The sequence below is a fragment of the Hyalella azteca genome, unplaced genomic scaffold (genome assembly GCF_000764305.2).
Source record: "Hyalella azteca isolate HAZT.00-mixed unplaced genomic scaffold, Hazt_2.0.2 contig2070, whole genome shotgun sequence".
Classification (NCBI taxonomy): Eukaryota; Metazoa; Arthropoda; class Malacostraca; order Amphipoda; family Hyalellidae; genus Hyalella; species Hyalella azteca.
In genome coordinates this window covers 22724-46416 of record NW_025932358.1, presented here as the reverse complement: position 1 = coordinate 46416, position 23693 = coordinate 22724, and the positions used below count along the sequence as shown (strand labels likewise).

Here is a 23693-nt window from a genome sequence, read left to right as displayed (position 1 = left end):
CAACTTGATGTCCCCAACTCACTCCCAAGATGGCCTCAAACTCCCCGCCAGTCGGCAACTTGCCCCAGTCGCTGAGTTCTTGACCTGACAGTCTAGGTCCTAGCCCTGTACTTACCTGTACCTTTGTAATGACTGTACTGTACCACCACGTACCAATATAAGTCTAAGATAGACAGAGTTTATCTTCACTTGTCCCTCGCATATCTTTTGTTGCCGGTGTTTCGTCGAAGGCGAAAGACGGAACTATTTCGTAGAGCCTATGAGTCTAGTGCTTATTAATTTTTATCAATTCTTATCCTTATAAGTTTTTTTTATTCATCAATTGTCATCCAATTTATGTGTAACGTGCCTAAGAAGTTCGTTTTAGCCAGACGCCACGATGATCACTTCGTAGAATAATAATTTACAGGGTTGGTGATTTTTTTGATTTTTTTAAAAAAATCAAAAAAATCAAAAATCAATGATTTTTTTTTATTTTTTCATGATTTTTTTGATTTATTTGATTTTTTTTTTATTTTTTCAACTNAGTCTGTTGTGAACCCAACTGCTCAGGTTCACAGTCTGTTGTGAACCCAACTGCTCAGGTTCACAGTCTGTTGTGAACCCAACTGCTCAGGTTCACAGTCTGTTGTGAACCCAACTGCTCAGGTTCACAGTCTGTTGTGAACCCAACTGCTCAGGTTCACAGTCTGTTGTGAACCCAACTGCTCAGGTTCACAGTCTGTTGTGAACCCAACTGCTCAGGTTCACAGTCTGTTGTGAACCCAACTGCTCAGGTTCACAGTCTGTTGTGAACCCAACTGCTCAGGTTCACAGTCTGTTGTGAACCCAACTGCTCAGGTTCACAGTCTGTTGTGAACCCAACTGCTCAGGTTCACAGTCTGTTGTGAACCCAACTGCTCAGGTTCACAGTCTGTTGTGAACCCAACTGCTCAGGTTCACAGTCTGTTGTGAACCCAACTGCTCAGGTTCACAGTCTGTTGTGAACCCAACTGCTCAGGTTCACAGTCTGTTGTGAACCCAACTGCTCAGGTTCACAGTCTGTTGTGAACCCAACTGCTCAGGTTCACAGTCTGTTGTGAACCCAACTGCTCAGGTTCACAGTCTGTTGTGAACCCAACTGCTCAGGTTCACAGTCTGTTGTGAACCCAACTGCTCAGGTTCACAGTCTGTTGTGAACCCGACTGCGTGTACCTAGTTCTGTGGCATGTGTTATTACTCAATACCAATGTATTAATATTTAATACCGATGTATTAAGGCACCCCACCCCCGCAGGTATACGAGGACGAGCAGCGTGTGTACCTGGTGCTGGAGCTGCTGCAGGGTGGGGAGCTCCTCGACAAAATCCTGCGGCAGAAGTTCTTCAGCGAGAAGGAGGCGTCCGCTGTCCTACAGACCCTCGCGTCTGCTGTCAGATACCTCCACCACAACGGGGTGTGTGGCGTGTGGGGTGGCATGTGTGGTGTAGCGTGTGTGGGTGTGAGGCGGAATTTGGCATTTGTGATGTGTGAAGTGGCATGTGGCATGTGTGGCGTAGCATGTGGTGGGCACGTGTGGCGTGTTTAGAGTATCCTGATGGCCGATGTCGTGGGCTCTACATATAATGACCTCGCCTAGCTGGCCGTCCTCAGGGAGAAGGCAAACTAGGTTAGGATTTTCCTGGCTGCTCTAACCAAGCCGTACTCGTGGAAGGATCCAAGGAGATCCTTGGAGATCACCTTCCAGTTGGAAGAATCCATGCAAGATCCTTGATGAATGAATATAATAATGAATAGTTCTTTATAGTGAATAGTTCTTACTTTATAATAGACTGGTTCTTCAGTGTAGACTGAAGCAGTGTTCGCAGATCCTCGTTACTGACGGCAGGAGTTTCCAACGAGGAGTAATTCAGTGAAAATCTTCTGAAAACTTACCACTATGATGTGCAGAGGATGAGTGTCGACACAGAAGGTGATTTACGTGAAAATGTTGAGGGTGTATGGTAAATATTTACAACGCCAGGACTGATGACATACTTGACGTTGTTGTTGTTGTTGCTGTTGTTGGTTGTACCGACGCTCATGCTCGCAAGGACACGGCTAAGATGGCGTACAAGGGGGAACTTGATGGTAAGGGATGACTCCGACCGTCGGTGGCCGGAAGAGGGGAGAGGTTAGCGACGGAAGGGAGGGTGGCTAAGAAGTCCGCCGCCTACTGTCCCACAGTGAGGAGACGCTGAGGGTTGTGAGAAATGAAGGGCAAGCGAGATGCTGCGTGGATAGGAGGGGTTGCCTCACTCAGGGCAGGTAGCGCCCGACCCTGAAGGTGCAGGATGCAAGGTAAGCGGAGCTGGGCCAGCGCTAACCGGCGAGGGCGGGAATGCCAGGCTTTTTCTGAGGCGGTGGTGAGAGTGGGTCAGCCAAATACTACACAGATAAGAGGCCAGGGGCCTCGATGACGCAGCTGGATATCTCACGGGGGAAAGCGCGCATGAGTCGGCTGGCATGATGCCGTCCCTTAAGGGGGGAGCCACTGGATGAGCGTATCTGGATGGGAGGAGAGCCTTCATGGGTCAATCTCCGGTTCTGGGCATCCTCAACGATCAATTTTGTAACGCCTTCACGAGAGGAGATCTCTCCGACTTGCCGGCCCCGGCCATCAGCCCGCACCCAAATATTCCAGACATTTCCGTGTCCACTATTGGAGTCAGGAAACTTCTTTCTGGTCTAAACCCCAAGAAAGCCGCCGGCCCGGACAAAATCCCATGTCGACTTCTCAGAGATACGGCTGCTGAGCTAGCACATGCACTGACGGCTCTCTTTAACAGATCGCTGTCCACAGGAGTCGTCCCTGCCATCTGGAAGCATGCCCTGGTGCTACCAGTATTCAAGAAGGGAGACCGTGGTCAGGCGGCCAATTACAGGCCCATTTCTTTTACCTGCGTGTACTGTAAGCTCCTAGTGCAAATCATCAGATTGGAGATCACAGACCACCTCGACCGCAACAACATTCTCAGCTACGCGCTATATGGCTTCCGGAAGAGGAGGTTTTGGGAAACCCAGCTGATCCTGACGGTGGATGACCTTGCAGCGGAGGTCGACAGAGGTGGCCAGACCGACACGATCCTACTCGATTTTTCCAAGGCCTTTGATAAGGTCCCTCATCAGCGCTTACTCGCATAGCTGGACTATTATGGTGTCAGGGGCGTGACCAAGAGATGGATTTCCAGCTTCCTCTTAGACCGCACCCAGCAAGTCGTTGTAGAAGGTGAGAGCTCCAGCATTGGGTCAGTCGTGTCAGGAGTGCCTCAAGGTTCCGCTTTGGGGCCTACCCTCTTCTTGATCTATATCAACGACCTATGTGACGGAATTCAAGCCAAGGTTGGACTCTTCGCAGACGACACCGTGCTTTATTCTCGCATCAGAAGCCCACATGACGTTGTTCTCCTGCAGGATGACCTCAACAAGCTGGAAGCCTGGGAGCGCACTTGGCAGATGGCGTTCAACGTCGAGAAATGTCACCTCCTCTCAGTAACAAGGAAGAGGTCCCCGATACCTTCCAGCTATACCTTGCATGGCCAAACACACTGGAATCCGTCAGGGACACCAAGCACCTGATGATGATGATCACCACAACGTCACTCGACTGAGTGCCGCCCAGGCCCACCCCCCTCCGGAGCGCCGAGCCGGTCTTGCCACACTCTGACCAATTAGGACACTTCCACTGGCTTATTCCATAGATCTTCAGGCTGCAGGCTCTTCTCCCTCAGTTGCGAGGCCGTCATCTGCACATGGTTCTTCAGAGGCAGGACAGATGTTTCGTCGTGAAGATGTTGTGCGTTGGTGTCGCGTGTGTGTCCTGTGGCAATTCTCAGGGCAGAGTTCTGAACAGTTTGTATTTTCTGCCAGCCACTTTCCGATGTTATGGGACCCCATATACTGACGGCTAGCACCTCGGTGTTACCATCACCAACAACCTGCATTGGGGGAACCATGGGTCTGTCGCAGCAAAGGCCACGACGATAAGCGCTTTTACCTACCGGAATCAGAAAGGATGCACCACGAACGTCCAGACCCACAGCATTAAGAGCATGGTCCGACCGATTCTGGAATACGCATCGTCCGTGTGGGACCCGCACCAGCAGGGCCTGTGTCCGCGCTGGAGGCAGTCCAGCGCGGATCCTCAAGACGTATCCTTGGGGACTTCAGCCCACAATCAAGCGCTTCATCGATGGTGTCAAAATTAGGCCTCGAGTCACTTATGCAAAGAGTAGCGGGCAGAGCCTGCATGATGTATAAAATCATGCATAAGCTGGTGGATATGAACGTCCCACCTGTTAGGCTTCAGCCCGCTGTCAGAATCACCAGAGGTCGCCATCAGAAGCTCATAGTGTCGCACGCTAGAACGGATGTATACCGTCATTCATTCTTCCCTTCCGGTACTAGACTGTGGAACTCCCTCGCCCAGGAGACCGTGGCAGCTCCTGACCTGACTGCCTTCAAAGCAGCTGTGAAGGCCTGGCAACAACGGCAGGGACAGGTGCCAGTGCTTATTTAATCTTGGGCCTTTTACTCTGTTCTTATGAATCGAATGCCTTATCTCATATATGTGCCAATGTATGTGTGTGTGTGCGTATGTATGTATGAACGTATATATAATTTTTTTTAATTCAATATGGATATTTTACTCGAGCTATCGGGGTAACGATTTTTCTTTAATAAATAAATAAGAGCGGAGACGATGGGAAAGGAGGGGTGGTGAGGCCGGAGGATGCTAGCTAAGAACTGCGAGCATGCGATGTCCAGATGAGTAGACAAGGGGAGAACGCTTGTCTCGGAGTGGAGGTGTTCAACTGAGGTCATTTTGAGGCATCCAGTTGCTATCCTCCAGACCAAGTTCTGTATCGTTTGTAGGCCTGCCACAGCAATGCGGGATGCGACGAGGTTCTAGATGGGAGCTGAGTAGTTTATGGTTGGGCGTGTAATTGTTCTTCAGCATACATTTCGTCAGCATACACTTCGTCAATAGTGCTTCTGAACTTAGCCCTCCTGACGGCGCTGTATCTCAAAGCGTGTGCTACACCCCAGCCCCGCCCCAAAAACCTACACCTCAAATCCATATGACCTGACCTGAGCTAAAATGTCAGCCAAAATCCTGACGAAGACCTCGAATAAACTTCGAACAATTGAAACTTTTAATGATATCTTACCCAGATTTACCCTAACGCCGTAACTCCTAACTACCACATAATATACATTATGCCATCTAACGGCGTCTCACACTCCTTAACTCCCCTAGGTGGTGCACCGAGACCTCAAGCCCTCCAACATCATGTACGCAGACGCCTCCTACGCCCCCGAGTCTCTGCGTATCTGCGACTTGGGCTTCGCAAAGCAGCTGAGATCAGAGACAGGACTCCTGATGACTCCCTGCTACACCGCCTCCTTCGTGGCCCCTGAGGTCCTGAGGAAGCAAGGATACGACGAGGCCTGTGACATCTGGAGCCTTGGGGTGCTGCTCTACACCATGTTGGCGGGGTACGTGTAAAAGGGTGGCACGTGTGGTGGCGGGGTACGTATAAGGGTGTGGCACGTGTGGCTGGGTACGTGAGGTGAGGTATGTATGGTGGGGTCTCAAACTTATACAAGCGTCTAGATTTTAGATAGTTCCTCTAAATTGCATTGAGCAAAAAAGTTCAGTTTTTGTTCATAAGGAATTGTATTACTCATGCATTTATGCATTTTTTCTCCAAACAGGTATCATTAAAACTTGAAAGCGAAGTGTGGCAGGATTATTAAAACTTTGAATGATTATGCACTATCTTTAATGGTCTATTTAAATAAAATAAACTTTCAACTGTTTTTGAACACCAACTTCCTTTAAAATCTTTTTAGTTGACTTAACGGTTCATATTTTTCTTTGTGTGGTTGTGGTTGTTCATGGTATTGATGATGGTTGAAATATCTTGTATGACGCTGCTCCAAGCGTCATGGGATGATGGAAACCGTCATTTTATGATCACGGAAAAAATATTCCAGTATTTACCATTTAAATTTGGTTTTGACGAGTGGAATTGTGTAAATAGTTAATTGAATGTTCTCAAGTTAGAATAATTTCATGATCTTAATACATAGTTGAGACGATCCTTCATTTAAACTGACAGAATATTTTCACTTGAAATTTACTATAAAATTTTGACAAAACCTTTTCAAGGCCTAACTAAGAGAGAGGCCAAAACGTGCAGGAATTTATTGGAAGAAATCAATGATGAGGAACTGACAACTTTTTGGCATTCTGAACATTTCAGGAAATCCATCATCACTGAAATCACACTTGTCAATCATTAGATATTGTGTCTTGAAGCGAAATTGGAAATGAAATTGAGTAAAACTAAACGAAAAATTATTTGCCATTTAAAATGCACAGAGTTGCTACAAGATTACAAATGATTGCTACAAGATTTTATGCTGACGCATAAAAACCTCTTTAATTCATATTAAATTCACCCACTTAACACAGTCTAAACCAAATAACATTCAGGGGCCATACTTTCAAAAAAATTTGAGATCGTAAGTTCATCAGCCAATCATTGACGGCCTTTCAAGCAAAATCCACCAATCATAGACAAGAAAATAGAGCGTAAGTACAGTACTTACGTTCACTTAGCCAGTTCTGAAAGTATGGCCCCAGAACCTCTTATCCACTCGAAGCAGCCTGTCCTTCGGTTTCGTAACTATGTATAATTTTACTTTCGTTGTCCATTTTATCATATTAATCATTATTTACTTCTTTTGCTTTACAGAAATTGCATCTATCACTCAAATTTGATGGTAAATGCGTCTAGGGTTCTTTAATTAAAACGGTTGAAAATTTTGAATTCTCAGAACTCAGAAGCACCAAAAAACCGAATCAGAATTTAACCAAAGAATGTAAACGAACATCCGATGAGTAAATTAGTTTTGATAATGCCATTTAAGATAATGTGTCTCACGTACAAAAGTTTTGATGGTGTTAAAAATTGCCCACCAAAAACGCGCGACTTCTTGTGCGTCGTANCCAGTTCCTGGAAGTGTCACTGTCTTCCTGCCTGCCAGTTCCTGGAAGTGTCACTGTCTTCCTGCCTGCCAGTTCCTGGAAGTGTCACTGTCTTCCTGCCTGCCAGTTCCTGGAAGTGTCACTGTCTTCCTGCCTGCCAGTTCCTGGAAGTGTCACTGTCTTCCTGCCTGCCAGTTCCTGGAAGTGTCACTGTCTTCCTGCCTGCCAGTTCCTGGAAGTGTCACTGTCTTCCTGCCTGCCAGTTCCTGGAAGTGTCACTGTCTTCCTGCCTGCCAGTTCCTGGAAGTGTCACTGTCTTCCTGCCTGCCAGTTCCTGGAAGTGTCACTGTCTTCCTGCCTGCCAGTTCCTGGAAGTGTCACTGTCTTCCTGCCTGCCAGTTCCTGGAAGTGTCACTGTCTTCCTGCCTGCCAGTTCCTGGAAGTGTCACTGTCTTCCTGCCTGCCAGTTCCTGGAAGTGTCACTGTCTTCCTGCCTGCCAGTTCCTGGAAGTGTCACTGTCTTCCTGCCTGCCAGTTCCTGGAAGTGTCACTGTCTTCCTGCCTGCCAGTTCCTGGAAGTGTCACTGTCTTCCTGCCTGCCAGTTCCTGGAAGTGTCACTGTCTTCCTGCCTGCCAGTTCCTGGAAGTGTCACTGTCTTCCTGCCTGCCAGTTCCTGGAAGTGTCACTGTCTTCCTGCCTGCCAGTTCCTGGAAGTGTCACTGTCTTCCTGCCTGCCAGTTCCTGGAAGTGTCACTGTCTTCCTGCCTGCCAGTTCCTGGAAGTGTCACTGTCTTCCTGCCTGCCAGTTCCTGGAAGTGTCACTGTCTTCCTGCCTGCCAGTTCCTGGAAGTGTCACTGTCTTCCTGCCTGCCAGTTCCTGGAAGTGTCACTGTCTTCCTGCCTGCCAGTTCCTGGAAGTGTCACTGTCTTCCTGCCTGCCAGTTCCTGGAAGTGTCACTGTCTTCCTGCCTGCCAGTTCCTGGAAGTGTCACTGTCTTCCTGCCTGCCAGTTCCTGGAAGTGTCACTGTCTTCCTGCCTGCCAGTTCCTGGAAGTGTCACTGTCTTCCTGCCTGCCAGTTCCTGGAAGTGTCACTGTCTTCCTGCCTGCCAGTTCCTGGAAGTGTCACTGTCTTCCTGCCTGCCAGTTCCTGGAAGTGTCACTGTCTTCCTGCCTGCCAGTTCCTGGAAGTGTCACTCACTTCCTGCCTGCCAGTTCCTGGAAGTGTCACTCACTTCCTGCCTGCCAGTTCCTGAAAGTGTCGCACGCTTCCTGCCTGCCAGTTCCTGGAAGTGCCGCTTTCTTCCTGCCTAACAGTTCCTGGAAACAATGTCAGCTCTTGCGTCCAAAGCCCCTCAGTTCCCAGTGGGGAGATCCTCGCAATTTTCGCAGCTGGGAGCACCGCGCCTCAGCGAACGCAATATTCCTTTCTTCGCTTGCAAGACTGAGCGCTGCTGTACAGCTTTGTTCGTCTGTAAATTTCCGTAATTTCGTTAGAATTCAATTCCGCGCTGCCGGCCGGAGTAGTTGGCTATTCACGCGGGAGCTGAATAATTAAAAAATAGCTGAAAAGAGCTTAGTGATGTTACTAAAGCTAGCATTGCTGAGGAGTAGCGAAGCTAGCTTGTGTCTCTGGATACTTGGAAGGACATATTAGAAATATTTTATTTAATTCTTGTAGAAAACTTCTTGTCGGTATCATCTTGCTAGCACCGATGATTATGTTTAAAATTTGATTTGTTATTATTTGATGTTATTATTTCGATCTTTCTCCCCAAAGTAACTCGATATTTATTTGTCTGGTTGGTTTCCGTAGTGGCTTACTTTATACGCGTACGTATGTCAGTTCTCGTATGAATAGGTTATGGCAAAAATCGTACAGAAAGAGGGTTGCAATGAAACACTGGTGCATTTATTATTAAATTGGAGAATTCATGTTCACATCTTTCGTTAACAAAAACCTCTAGTACAAGAAAAATAAAATCCGAACGCAATCAAAATTGAAAATCTATCAGTTTACATCATTCAAACTTACAAGTTACCAGAAAACGTTGATTCGTCGCAGTTTCGTTGAGCCGTATGACTGTCGTGAACGACCGCATTGCACGCACGCGTTTGCGGCCGTTTTCCACCGCAGCCGTTGCTGTGCGTCTTTTATCACAGTAACTCTTTCATCATGGCCGTATTTCCCGCGCTTACATTGATATCTCACGGCCGGTCTAACCGTAGAATTTATGACGACCGTACTTCTGAATAGTGACGTATGTCTTAACCGTCAATGGTTTTACTCCAAGATCGTTGCCGGACTTCTGCTGTTGGTGACCGCGACCTCACCGCTTCTTATGATGAAAATTGTGACCGCACTGTGCTGATGACCGTTCTGATTAGAATTGTTGCACTGTGCTTGATAACTTGAATCTTCAAATCGCCGGCGTTATTATCGTTTGACGTCTCGTGGCCTCTCACGTTGCCTCACGGCTGAATCGCAGCCGGAGTGTTTATGTTTACCGTTCATAAATGTATCGAAGTCGTTCCTAGAAGATTTTTGACGTTATTATATCGGAGTCGTAGTGGTTTGAATGACTCGACGTTTCGCGCGGCCGTTATTTCGCGACCCGCCGGCCAAGAACGAAGCGGTTGGGGAGATGGCTGCAGACCGTACTGGCGTGACGGTCACCACAGTAGAACAACCTTTTAGCCCGAATTTAAGGGTCCTTATATAGGCACACATAAGCCTACCAAGGGACGCTGTGACAGTTTCCAGTTCTACAAGGGTCAGCCCTCTGATACCCTTGGCCATTCCGAACTATAAACAAACTCACTCTCACGGTTTTCTACCCCAACCTTACGGTCAAGCCACATCCTGCCTATAATTGCTTAACACAGCTCAATCCCTTCTCCACTTTACAACATGAGCTATTTTCAATATTATAGTATAAAATATAGTCAGGATTACCCACGCTTTATTCACCGAATATAACAACACTGGCACTTGGCTTAGGTCATTGCGTCTTAATTTTGTCCCATTTACTGCCGTAACGTCTCAGTTTACGGGCGGTGCGTCTCAGTTTACGGGCGGTGCGTCTCGGTTTACGCTCGATGTGTCTTAGTTAAAGGCCGATAGTCAGTTTACAGCGATACGTCTTAATTTACAGCCCACAGTTTTAGTTTACGGCCGTTACAGACAGTTTACGGCTGTTACGTCTGAGTTTACGGCTGTTACGTCTTGATCTACGGCCGATAGCCGTGTTACACACAACATACAGCTTACACATGTGTAGCCGTGCTACGCACACAACACACAGCCTACACATGTGTAGCCGTGCCACACAAACAACACAGCCTACACATGTGTAGCCGTGCTACACACACAACACACAGCCTACACATGTGTAGCCGTGCTGCTACTCATTTAATACAAGGGCTGTGGCTGTAGTCAGCTGATAGCGAGGGAGGGGCCCTCCACAGGTGCTTATTGATCTGCTGCTGCTGCTGCTGTGGTGATGCTGCTGCTGCTGTGGTGCTGCTGCTGCTGCTGCTGTGGTGCTGCTGCTGCTGCTGCGGTGCTGTGCTGTTGCTGCTGCTGTGGTGTTGCTGCTGCTGCTGTGGTGCTGCTGCTGCTGTGGTGCTGCTGCTGCTGTGGTGCTGCTGTGGTACTGTGGTGTTGCTGCTGCTGCTGCTGCTGTGGTGATGCTGTGGTGTTGCTGCTTTGGTTCTGCTGGTGCGGCCGCCACAATTCCACCAGTATTGCAATTTTGCCGCCGCTGATTTCCCTGAGTTTACTACTCGATAGCGTTGCGCTTTCGTCCAGCCTAAACGCACGGTACGCAGACGAGGCTCGGTGTACGCGCCAACTTAGCACTGTGCCTCTAAACTGTTGGTTGTGCCTTTCAATTTTGCACTGTGCCTTTAAACTTTAGGCTGTGCCTTTAAACTTTAGGCTGTGCCTTTCAACTTTGCACGTTTCATTCAACTTTGAACTGTTCCGTTCAATTTTGCACCTTGCCTTTCAATTTTGAACTTTACCTTTTAACTTTGCACTAGGCCAATTTAACTGTGCGTTATGCCATTCATATTTGACGAAAGAAAATGCCGCTACGACTAAAAGAAAGCGTGACCTTTGATATCAGCGTTCCGAAGCATGTGCAACAGATTTCAAATCTGTAGGTCGAATTAACCTGCTTACGAAGTGCGGATTTTTACACAAGTTTAGCTCGTATTTTTGCGCCCGCTAAGAACTTTGCAAAGAAAAAAAAAACAGATAACTTGCACTGCACTACTTACCTTGAATAGAGGAAAATTAATTTAGTTGTATTATGTTGCGTTGCATTCTCGCAGTAACTTTTCCAAGAGTTGATTTTTTCACGCGTCGGCTCCGCTTGTCCTCCGACGAAGATTATACGTCGCCTGACGAAAATTATACGTCGTCTGATGGAAATTATACGTCGCCTGACGAAAATTATACGTCGCCTGACGAAAATTATACGTCGACTGACGGAAATTATACGTCGCCTGTCGAATATTATACGTCGCCTGACGAAGATTATACGTCGCCTGACGAAGATTATACGTCGCCTGACGAAGATTATACGTCGCCTGACGAAGATTATACGTCGCCTGACGAAATTATACGTCGCCTGACGGAAATTAAACGTCGTTTGACGAAGATTATACGTCGCCTGACGAAGATTATACGTCGTCCGACGAAGATTACACGTCGCGTCGTCTGACTTGGAGTCGTGACTGCTGAATCAGCAAACTTGGTGCAATCACCGAAGCTGCGGATTTGTTCCAGACGAGATGTCGAACTTTTCAGTCGGGCGATTTTCGTGGATTTCTAAATGCGGGTTGCATTTTTTGTGAGCTCTGATTCCGGATTAGAATTTTCGGGACTGGGACGTTAGTTTTTTGCAGATTGTTCCTTCATGGCGATGATCTTGTCTTGTTGTTTGTTTGTGTTCTTTTTCATTAGAGTTTTTATTGTTCCAATTAAAGTTTTGTTCTCCTTATTTTTTATACTGTTTCTATCAATTTTCCGTTGTTTACAATATTACTGCCAATCCTGTTTCAATAATTACAGCTTTATCACGAATATTTTTATTATACGAGTCATTTTAGCGCATTTTCTCATTTATGAAAAAATGCACTATTGTGCTCGCCATGTCCGTCTGTCCGTCTGTCTGTCCGTCCGTGACTTCACGTTTTCGTCGACGAGAAAATGCGCTCTATGTCACTCACTGCAGTGAGTACTGAGTTACATTTTTTCCGAATTATTCTGCTCAAAAGTATTCACCAAATAAATATATTTCCTAAAGATTGAAGTAATGTCAGTTGATATTACAAAATTCAAAAATGTGTAATTAGATATTTTGATATTATATTATGGAAATATGCGTACCAAAGATATCTATCTTCAAGATCTTACATGTCGAATATTATGTTTAAAATATATCGGCTAAGAAAAGTTTTCCCCCGTGACAGGTCATCCCCGTATGCCACGGGTCCCCACGACACAAATTCATATATTTCCCCGTGGGTAATATTCTTTCCCCCGTGACAGGTCATCCCCGTATGCCACGGGTCCCCACGACACAAATTAATATATGTCCCCGTGGTTAATAAGATTCTTTCCCCCGTGACAGGTCATCCCCGTATGCTACGGGTCCCCACGACACCCCCACGGCAATCCTCACGCGGATAGAGGAGGCAGACTACAGCCTCGACTCCGGCAACTGGACGAGCGTGTCCAGCGCTGCTAAGGTGCGTGGCCTATCTTATCTTAATACTATCTTAGTCGCATCTTGTCTTTATCTTATCTTAGTCGTGTCGTATCTTAGTCGTATCTTATCTTAGTCGGGTCTTACCTTAGTCGTTTCTTATCTTAATCCTAACTTAGTCGTATCTTATGTTACAATCATTGCAATCATATCGCCACAAGCATTAAATAAGATGAAGAAAAAATCATTCCAGAAATTTGCAGAGTATATGGTTGGAGAAACACTGTGAGCTTGAACAAAATCAACCCTTGCATTAAGTGTAATTTCAATGCGTTATTTCTGAAGAAACTGAGTAATTATCGAATCATTACTCATAATATGGAGTCAGACAAATAAATGGGTCATATTGTTTAAAGAGTGACACACTTTCTTTCCCACAACACGACCAGGGAGCGGACGTGCTATGCGCCTTTTTTCAGTGCCAAACTAGGTCAGAACGACTCATACAATTACAAAAATGCGTCGCTAATTGAACCAATCTCGCTTATTTCTCTGAGTGAAGGCTTAACTAATTATGTGGCACCTGTTCATTCTAATTGCATAGGATTTGCATAGGATCCTTGTCCTGGATTGTTACAAGGTAGCTGCCAAGCCATGCAACACAGTAGCTTATAAGACGGTGTTGCTTGCCGTCGGTGCTCGAAAATGACATCAGGAAATTATCACCAGTTCCCCATCAAAGTTTCATGGCAAGCCGACAAATAACTGATGTCGGAGCGCCGTTCAAAATCAACAGAGAACACTTAGGATATTGCTCACGAACGTTGGTTTCTATGGCCACGACTGAATTTAATGATTGATGCGCACAGATCTATATGAAACATTTGCCATCTGGAAAACGTGAGAGGCGGCAGTTCGGTCACGGTCATAATTGCTCTTGAAGAAGGTTGCGGACTTGCTGTAGGAATTTCCATTGCCGTGCCGAGAACCAGACTTATTGTGCGAGGAGACGAGACGTGCGCTCTCCAGTATTCGCAGCGCGAATTACGAAAAAAAATGAAATGCGCAATGTGCCTGAACACACAATGAAATGCCTGAACATGCATGTGTGACGCGATGTGGGTTATGTTCAGGCCTCTGTGTGAAAATGTAAGGAAATTCTTGATGAAATGCGTGGAATGCATAGAAACGTGCATGTAAATCCATGTTAACGCAGTGTACCATGCATGCGGTGGAGGCAGTAGGATGCAGTGCGCCGTGAAGCATGCGGTGGAGGCAGTAGGATGCAGTGCGCCGTGAAGCATGCGGTGGAGGCAGTAGGATGCAGTGCGCCGTGAAGCATGCGGTAGCTGGAAGAGAGAGCTGGCGGGGACGTGGTATGCCTAGACTTTGCTAAAGCTTTTGACAAAGTTGACCATTGGGTGCTCCTTAGAAAGCTGAGGCTGTTGGGGGCAGGAGGAAGCCTGTTGAAGTGGATCCACAACTTCCTTACAGATGCAGCAATTTAGTACAAGCATTCGAAATTGGAAACTCGAAATCGAGAGAAGCGAAGGTGAAAAGCGGAGTTCCGCAGGGCTCGGTGCTTGGACCGATCCTCCTCCTCATCCACATCGCCGACATGGACTCCGAACTCACCCACGCATCCACATCATCATTTGCGGACGATACAAGAGTGCTGATGATTATCACAGAGGACATAGCCTGTGAGAGGTTGCAGGATGACCTATCGTCAATCTACGATTGGGCCCTAGTGAACAATATGCAGTTCAACGGCACCAAGTTCGAAGTAATGAGATACAGAGTCCGCACAGAGATCGAGATGCCACATCGCTACTTGGCATCGGATGGCACAGAAATCGAGGAGAAGCAAATAGTTCGAGATCCCGGAGTGTTGATGAGTACTGAAGCCACGTTCGATGCCCATATCGTGGAAATAGTCGCGCGCACCCGGCAACAGATGGGGTGGATCTGGCGTGCTGTGAGAAGGGGAGTTCACCCTTGCAACATTCAAGAGACGACTGGACAAGTGACTGAGAAAGATCCCGGATTGTCCGGTAATGAGAAACTTTCCTCAGTAAGTGACAGCAAAGGCATTTTGCATCAGCTGGCCCAAAGGAAGGCAAATATACGGAACACGTCAAACGTTACATCCGGGATCCGAGGGCGGGGTGACCTGCCTAGCGACGACTCTGAGACGGAGGACGACGAAGGCGGCGCATCAGCGTGACCTTGAGACTAGGAAGTCCCGAACTCATCATAAGGTCCTATGGTGAAGGTTAAAACGACTTCGGTATATATATTTTAGTGCTGCGAGTGGTGGGTGTGTGGGGAGTTGTGGGTGTGTGGGGAGTGGTGGGTGTGTGGGGAGTTGTGGGTGTGTGGGGAGTGGTGGGTGTGTGGGGAGTTTGCTAGTGCTTCTAGTGCCTGCTAGCGCTTCTAGTGCCTGCTAGTGCTTCTAGTGCGTGCTAGTGCGTGCTAGTGCGTGCTAGTGCTGCTAGTGCTGCTAGCGCGTGCTAGTGCGTGCTAGTGCTGCTAGCGCGCGCTAGTGCGTGCTAGTGCGTGCTAGTGCGTGCTAGTGCTTGCTAGTGCTTCTAGTGCGTGCTAGTGCTGCTAGTGCGTGCTAGTGCTTCTAGTGCGTGCTAGTGCTTGTAGTGCCTGCTAGTGCTTCTAGTGCGTGCTAGTGCTTCTAGTGCCTGCTAGTGCGTGCTAGTGCTTCTAGTGCGTGCTAGTGCGTGTTGCGGTGATCACTAGTGCGTGTAGTTACTGGTGCTAATTGCCTGAAAAGGTGCTTGTGCTTCTTTTGTGTACATTTCGGTTACTGGTAATTACAGTCACTGCTCATACATGCGCTCATACATCATACATTACTCCACACAAATTTCAGCTCATTCATCATCCAGTAATTCTGCCCATACACGTGCTATGAAATTGACCTTGAAGTAAGGCTGTCAGTGGTTTTGGACTCTTCGTCATGTTTTAGCTTTGATTTTAGGTGTTTTTGACCTCAGGTTTTAGGTGCTGTTTAGTTACACTAATTTAGTGTCCAGGCATTATACTGTCGCTGCCTTTAGTTTGAGGTACTTTAATTGTTTAGTTTAGTCAGCTATTTCAGCCCGTCTTCTTTGTTATTTTTTACAAGTAATACTAGGTTGTTTACATCCTGCTAGTTTTTGTCTGTGTAGCGCCGCTTGCAGCCTCAAGACGACGCTAGAAATATTACCGGTCTTACTTTCCACGAGCGTCTTACTTCCCACGAGCGTCTTACTTTCTAGGCAGGGTGCTAGTAACTAGTGCACCAAACTGGTAACTAGTGCAACTAGTGCATTGATCTATCAAATGGTGAACTGAACTAAAATTTTTGTACGTTCTCGTGTCTGCAGTTGCAGTTCGGTCATTTTACCAAATATCACTTGAGGTTTATTAGTAATTATTACGAATTTGTTATTATTACAATTATCAACTTAAATATAGCCTCAGTTCACTATCGTTTAGGTTTGTTTCTAAAATAACATAATAAGCCTTTGCATTCGTTAAAACGCTGCATTCTATCGTTGGGTTATCATATTAATAGGTCATATCATTATTAGGTCACCATATCATCAGGTCACCATATGAACAGGTCATCTCATCATAAAGTCACCATATGATCAGGTCACCATAGTCACCACACATGATGGGGACAACACTATTTAACTATGATGAACTCTACCGCGATGATGAAGTGACGCCTTCAGCCAGCCTTGATATCGCTGGGCTGCGCATGGTGAGTAGATAAGTAGATAATGAGGTGTTGGGGAGGAGATAATGAGGTGTTGGGGAGGAGATAATGAGGTGTTAAGGTGAAGATAATGAGGAGTTAAAGGAGTAGATGATGGCTGTAATGATGGTCGAGCAACGGAAAACCAGGAAATTTATGTGTTTTTATTATATATATCTATAAATTTATGCTCGCTGTAAATAGAAATTAAAATTCAACTAAGTGGGGATAAGTCATAATTCACCTTCATGATGATGAGTCATAATTCATTATAATGATGGTAATGATGATGAGTCATAATTCATTATAATGATGGTAATGATGATGTGGTCCATCACCTCCTTGCCTGTCATCATCGCTAGCCGCTCAGCGGCTCAGCTCAGCTCTCGCTGTTCCGACACTCACGGTTTTTTTTCAAATCACTTCCGGTGGATCTTGTTGTGCCTTCCCCCTCTCCTCTTCTCTTCCTCCCTCCCCTCTTCCTCCCTCCCCTTCTCCTCCCTCCCCTCCTCCTCCTCCCTCCCCTTCTCCACATTCTTACTCCTCCCTCTTCCGATTTTTTGCCCCCCCCCCAACCTCCTGTTCACCGGAAGCACAACTTTCGCTTAGTTCCGACCTTTATCTCTACCAATCTTTCCTTAGGCCTCTTTCTTATGCCATTTCTATCTCTTTATTCTCTCCTATTTGTCTTTCCACCATTTCCATCCTATTTGTCTTCCCATTATTCATCATCTCAGTATGCGTAGATATTTCCTAAAGTTGTTTACACCGTAATCAATTGACCGCAATCTACCGCTGATAAGAAATTCATTTCACGAGGAATGGGTTCTACTGATAGCAAGTTTACCATAGATAATATTAAAGGCATTAATAAGAAGCATTTGTGATTATCTTATGATTGGGAATATTATGACACGCAAGTCGACATTTATTAATGCAAGAGACTAAAGCTATGACGTGGTATAAGTGTGACGTGACATCGAAGCTTTATGGTGTAACGGTGTGACATCGAAGCGTTATATAACTCGGTATGATTTGCGTTATTGTAATGAGAGTTCTGGAGTGACGAGAGTTCTGGAGTGATGAGAGTTCTGGAGTGATGAGAGTTCTGGAGTGATGAGTTCTGGAAGTGATGAGCTGTCTCTTATACACATCTAGATGTGTATAAAACCTAGAAGTTATGTCTGCCTAGAGGTTACGTATACCTAGAAGTTACGTCTGCCTAGAGGTTACATAAACTTAGAACAGAACACACGTTTACCTATAGGTTACGTAAAATTAGAAGATAAGTGTATCTAGGGGTTACGCAAACTTGAAAGTTTTTTTACTTAATGGGTGCGGGTAGTTATAAGTTACGTGTACGATGTACTATTGATAATCCGGCCCCAGGGAATAACTTAGACGGAGAACGACGTTGTTTTTGCTTTTTTTTCATGATGTACGCGCGTTATCTGTGTTGCTATAATTGATGCTCGGGAATAACACGCGTCGGGAACAACACGCGTCGGGAACAACACGCGCCAAGAACAACACGCGCCGAGAACAACACGCGCCGGGAACAACACGCGTCGAGAACAACACGCGCCGAGAACAACACGCGTCGGGAACAACACGCGTCCCCTGCTGGCACTCCTCCTGCTGGCACTCCCCCTGCTGGCACTCCCTATGCTAGCTAGCATCAGGGGGAGGGAGAGCTGTGAGCCAGTAGAAAGTTTCTATTTCTTTGGTGAGTGAGTGGAGGGTGCGGTGGTGTGTATAGGTACGTGTGATGTCTGTGTGGTGGTGCATAATGTGTGTAGATGTGATGACTTATTCCCACGACTTGTTCCCACGTCGTGTTCGCATGGCTTGTTCCCACGACTTTTTCCCACGCTCACCTCTCACCCCCTTCCACCCCTCTCCGCTGTGCACACGACCGGAGTTCTTCACACGTGCGTGGCAATGTAGAGTGGAGCCCACCTGCTGTGCAGAGTGCGGTGTGCTGTATGTGGTGTGCTGCACGTGTTATATGCTGCATCCTCTGTGCAGAGTGCGGTGTGCAGAGCGTGGTAGGCTGTACCGCCGCTGCTGCTTCCCTTTCACTTTCACCCTTGGCCGACGAACGACTTTCGATGGCCGCCTTTCAACGTGCGGATCTTATGTACCGTGCTGACCATTACCGTGCTGTCGTGTGTACCGTGCTGACCATTACCGTGCTGTCGTGTGTACCGTGCTGAGCATTACCGTGCTGTGTGTACCGTGCTGACCATTACCGTGCTGTCGTTGGTACCCCGTGTGGAGTATGGCGGGTACCCGCATCTTCCACGAGGCAGTGCCGGGCCACACACACGGGGCACTCGCCGCTAACGGGACGTCGCTATACGAGGCGCGGGGGATGTTGAGGGATGGAGGGATACGGAATAGAAGGGCAGGAATGGGGAGCGGGCCTGGCTAAATATAACCCCGGGCCCGCTGATGAGCGGCGGTCGCTCCTCTTCTCCCCCTCCTTTCGCTTCCCCAAGCCCCCTCTGTTATTCCTCTCCCCCTTGCCGTCTTTCTTCTGGAATTTTCTCGTCATCTCCTGCTGAGATGAATCCTGCATCCTGCACCGCCTCCTGCATCCGTTTACATGTAGAGTGAACGCAAAAGGAATTGCTCTTATTTTAGGATCCTTATAGTTATTATAGTTTTCATATCTGGGTCTTGCGGTCTCGTCTTTTAGGTTTTGCACCTCAGCGCTTCCTTCTTCCCAGGCATCTGACGTTGAATTAAAGTTGAAATAACGTTGACTTTACGTCGGATAAACGTTGCGTCAATATTTGTGTCGGCGGAGGTGCGTGTAAGTAATGTTTGCTGGACACTCATCAAGTCCGTGCCGTGGTCGAAAAGCAGGCAGGATGCTTGTAATGTCCATTAATTCCTATCCGTGTTGTTTTCCGTATGTTGAAGGATCGAGTTATTTTGTAACGTTTGGTCTACTAACGAAAACTTTTGTTAACAGGGGGCCATACTATTAACATTCACTACGTTCACTTGTGTACACTTAGCGGCCTTCGGCTTGAAAAATCGTCATTGATTGGCTGATGAAGTAACGAACTCGTAACTATTTTTGATGGTACGGGCCCTGGTCTATAGGTACGAATGGCATCGGCAACGGTGAACAAGACGAAGGGATAAATTTTTCAGTACTGTTCATAATTTTCATTACCAGGCACTTTGGTACGAATAGCATTAGTGGCGGTCAATGCATCAGTAAACAAATGGGTGAATTTGTCCCAGCAACAAAATCTACTAATGATCATCTCCAAGTTACCATTATTCTTTATTACTTTATACATTTTTTCGTGGCCTCATGAATTTGTACGTATGGTGCCATGCATTTTCTTCATGTTCTCCTGCATATTTCTTTATTACCTCACACATTTTCCTTCATTACCTCACCCGCAGGACCTCGTAACGAAGATGCTTCACGTTGACCCGAAGCAGCGTTTAACAGCTAGCCAGGTGTTGTCCCACCAGTGGCTGGTCATGAGAGGAGAGTTGCCCTCACTCAAACTACACCTGCAGGAGGCCTCAGTCGTTAAAGGAGGTCTTTCTGCCACCTACAGGTACCATAGGAAACTTTATTACTGAGTCATGGGTGCTTTAATGGGTACTTTATTACTTGTGCTGGGTGCTGTAATGGGCAATGACGATTTAGTGATGATAGTTCACGAAATTTTCGACGCTGACGTGTATTCACTAACTCGTTGTCGCGCTCTTTACAATTTTTACGATATAGTTTCCTTTAAATGGCACTGGGAGTTTTTTTTTACTTCCACTTAGATAAATCGGTTGAATTTGTTCATTATATCATCGCTGTTCATTTTATACATTAATGCTATGATGAATGAATTTTTATTTAGATAATTGTTTTCTCATCCAGGGCCCTGAATAACTGCCCCCGCGCTCCTCATTTGGGTCCGGTAGAAAACTCGGCGTTGGCAATGCGCCGCAAAAGACAACAATTTCCCATAACAACGCATCGGCCAAAGTCTTCGACCGAAGTCTGACATTTAGTGCAAGCTCTAAACTTCCCCTTGCTCGTGTCGCCCACGCAACCTTGTCTTAACCATGACGAGGAGCACGTCGGTGACATGTCTGTGCCAAGCTTTTCTCTTGCCTCTGAATCGCGAATTGGAGGAAGAGATCGGCCTTTTAGAGGCGACGATTCCTTTTCCACTACCGAGAACCCCGACTGTAATGGTGCCCTCGGGGGGCTCTATGGTGGAGAGGGTGTTGGTGCTGTCACAAGCATCAGCACTTCGCCTACCAAAGCTAACATAGCATTTGTGCATTCTAGTGCTAGTGATAATAATGATAGATTTAGTGATAATTTAGGAAACTGTGAATACGTTCCCGGTGTGGGAACTTCTTCTGGAGTGACCGTGGCATCCGGTGGCACTTTATACCACGATGCTAATGGCAAAGTTGACTCTTGTCTCCACATGGAAATGTCCTCTAAGTCTCAAAGCGGTGCTGTACGTTTCTTCCCTTCTTCGTTTGTAAGTACCTGCCCCTTTAATGGTTCTTCCTCGACCATGAACTCAGGAAATTACAATGAAGGACCGTCAATCAACTTCATCCCAACCACCAATGACGTAATAGAAACTTCTCGTGTACATCACGTAAATTACGAAGCGTCTGTTGAACAAATAGAAACGTCCTTCTTTGGACATTCTGAGAATAAGTTCGATAAAACATCATTTTCTGATATTAGAAACTTAGCTTCTACTTCTGAAACCCCTGGATGCTGTGAAAATACTGCTTTAGAAATCTTGCCTTTGGTCGTGGAATCTTTGAACCGGTCTCAGCTTGCCGTCCCAGAATTACCCCCGAGACCGGATTCCAATTGCTCGGCCATGTCGGTGAGTTTCGTTTTCCCTGATCCTCCCTCTGCGTCTGTAGAAGATCAGTCCAGTTGCAGCCGGGATCAAAAATTGATCGACTTCATTGAGTTTAATAACCGTAAGCTATCGCTCTCTGAAATATCCAAGTCCAGTGTTGTCAAGAAAAATAAGCCGCAGCTGCGAGGGTTGGAAAGTACCGCTAACACCTTGGCAGCTGGTGTCTCTAACGCTGATAACTCCATCCGTGGTAAGCATGTGTATAAATTGGTTGGTAACTCTGGTAAGCTCGAGTCTGACGTGTCAACCCTCGTGAGGGAGAAATCTCCCCACAACTCCGAAATTAACCACTCACAGAAAAGAGGGGAAGATACGCGATCGAAACTTGACTCGATTTTCTCACGATTTTTCCCTAAAAGCAAAAACGGCAAGAAAAAAACTCAAGATTCACGTGGTCTTCCACCAGTTTCATCCTCCCCTTTTCTCCCTCTTCCAACTTCGCAGCATTCGAGTTTGCACCATCCTTCTTCTCCCTCTACATCATCGCAATCTTCAATGTGCCTGCCTTTGGACTCCAACGTCTACAACAACAACAATAATAACAATAATAACGAAGAAAAGAATGGTGGTGCATCGTTATTTTCCACGTCAAAAAACAACATTTGCAACAACAGTTACGATGGCAACGCCAACAAAGCGTCGTGTCCCTCCAGCCGACCGGGGCCGGCGAAGCTTAGAAAGCCTTCCGTTGCCAGGTCCAGGTATCGTAGGCGTCGCAAAAATACTTCCAGCGTTTCATAAATAAATCGATACGCTTATCCCTTTATCCCTATTTCATTTAGTTTACATCCTGTATCATTTCTTCTTGCATTGTGTTTAGTTTCCCGCATTGAATATTCATTTTGGGAAATATATATTAATATTTGGAAGGAGATTGTGTTATCTTTGGCTGCAATTTTTTTATTAGACCGAAACTTTTTACGGTTTCGGAATTGTCTGGCTTTTGTAGCTTTTTATATGCCTGGTGCTATTGAAATAAAACCTCTTTCATATGCCAGAAAGTCATTGTCAATGTAAGTGAGAATCTCAGATAATTTCTGATACGCTGTTGAGAACCATTGGTTCGTGGGTCGAGAGTTTGGTGCACTGTGGACCATCTTAGCCCGGGTTTTTAAGTATTTTTTCAAGAAAATTATTTAAATTCGCCGATATGGAAACGGCCTACACTAACCATATTGTTGCCTTTTCATGTTAATTACTCAGCAAATATTCCGTTTAAAATGTCATATAAATCGGTCCGATGCTCGAATGTAAGCAGTGAAATTTTTGAAAGCGATGGTTTTGTATTCATTTCTGAAAACCTCTTTTCATTGTAAACTTATTTCTTCAGAGCTTATGGCAGAGCCTGCACTAACATGTCATGTCTGAACGAATTAGGTGATTCTGTTCAAACTGATATAATTTTATTGTGTTCTGTTTTAAAAATCATGAAATGGAACAGTGCGAATCAAGTTACCTGTTCATGAGTTTTCGGCAAAATTCATGGAAAAGAAAATCGCGTGACAAGTTTACTGTTCATGAATCTTGTTCGATTGGTTTTCCAGGCAGCAGGATGACATTCTCAGGCCTGCCGCTTTTATCTTCAAACTTTACAGTTAGGTCTATTCTATGCCTAAAGTTTGTTGTTCTACGCCCACTCTATTCCAAGCCCAAGTCGATTGTGAGCTCTGCACCACTTTCTCTCTGTCTACTCTCTTCTGTCCAGCTTTGCAGCACTCCACTCTATTGTGTGCACCACTCTTTCCTTCACTCCACTCTATTGTGTGCACCACTCTTTCCTTCACTCCACACTATTGTGACTCACACTCTCTTTCCTTCACCCCACTCTATTGTGTGCTCCACTCTTTCCTTCACTCCACGCACTCTATTGTGTTCACCACTCATTCCTTCACTTCACCTCTCTCCCTCACATGTACCTCTCAAGTCTCTCACAAAGGTTCTATGTATTCAGTTCTCTAAGAACTGAAATTATCCATCACTCGGTCCAGTTTCCACGAGATATCCTTCCATAATCTTCCTAGGATTCTTTCAAGATCCTCTCGAGTATCGGGAAAAACATCCTTCGACTCTGTGCATCTCATTTAGTAAGTGCTAATGTTTCTATTAATCAATGTTGATATTCCTCAGTGTTATAAACAATGTTTATTGTGTCGGTTGAAATAATTAAAGTTTCACGGCGTGAGTATCATTAAATTATAATTATAGATGTTGTGGGGTCCCAAGCTTCGTCTCGCGCGAGAATTATTCAAAAATAAATATAGTTGAATTTTCTGTGACGT

At 46.1% G+C, this 23693-nt stretch overlaps 2 protein-coding genes across 2 annotated transcripts in view; both read left to right on the top strand.

Annotated features, from left to right (window-relative positions):
• The window catches only part of LOC108664486 (ribosomal protein S6 kinase alpha-1), a 32445-nt gene extending 9272 nt beyond the window's left edge, over nucleotides 1-23173 (top strand). The window contains exons 10-14 of the mRNA XM_018151081.2: nucleotides 1277-1435; nucleotides 5279-5517; nucleotides 12658-12775; nucleotides 19916-20076; nucleotides 20394-23173. Coding sequence (XP_018006570.2) covers nucleotides 1277-1435; nucleotides 5279-5517; nucleotides 12658-12775; nucleotides 19916-20076; nucleotides 20394-20520 — 804 coding nt within the window. The 3' untranslated portion in view covers nucleotides 20521-23173. The remainder of the gene's footprint in view (nucleotides 1-1276; nucleotides 1436-5278; nucleotides 5518-12657; nucleotides 12776-19915; nucleotides 20077-20393) is intronic.
• On the top strand, nucleotides 20526-23173 carry LOC108664489 (rho GTPase-activating protein gacF-like). Its single transcript, XM_018151083.2, has 2 exons — nucleotides 20526-21531; nucleotides 21562-23173. Exons 1-2 carry the CDS (start codon nucleotides 20605-20607, stop codon nucleotides 22153-22155), a joined length of 1521 nt encoding a protein of 506 aa, XP_018006572.1. The 5' UTR covers nucleotides 20526-20604; the 3' UTR covers nucleotides 22156-23173.
• Nucleotides 23174-23693: the final 520 nt, after the last annotated feature.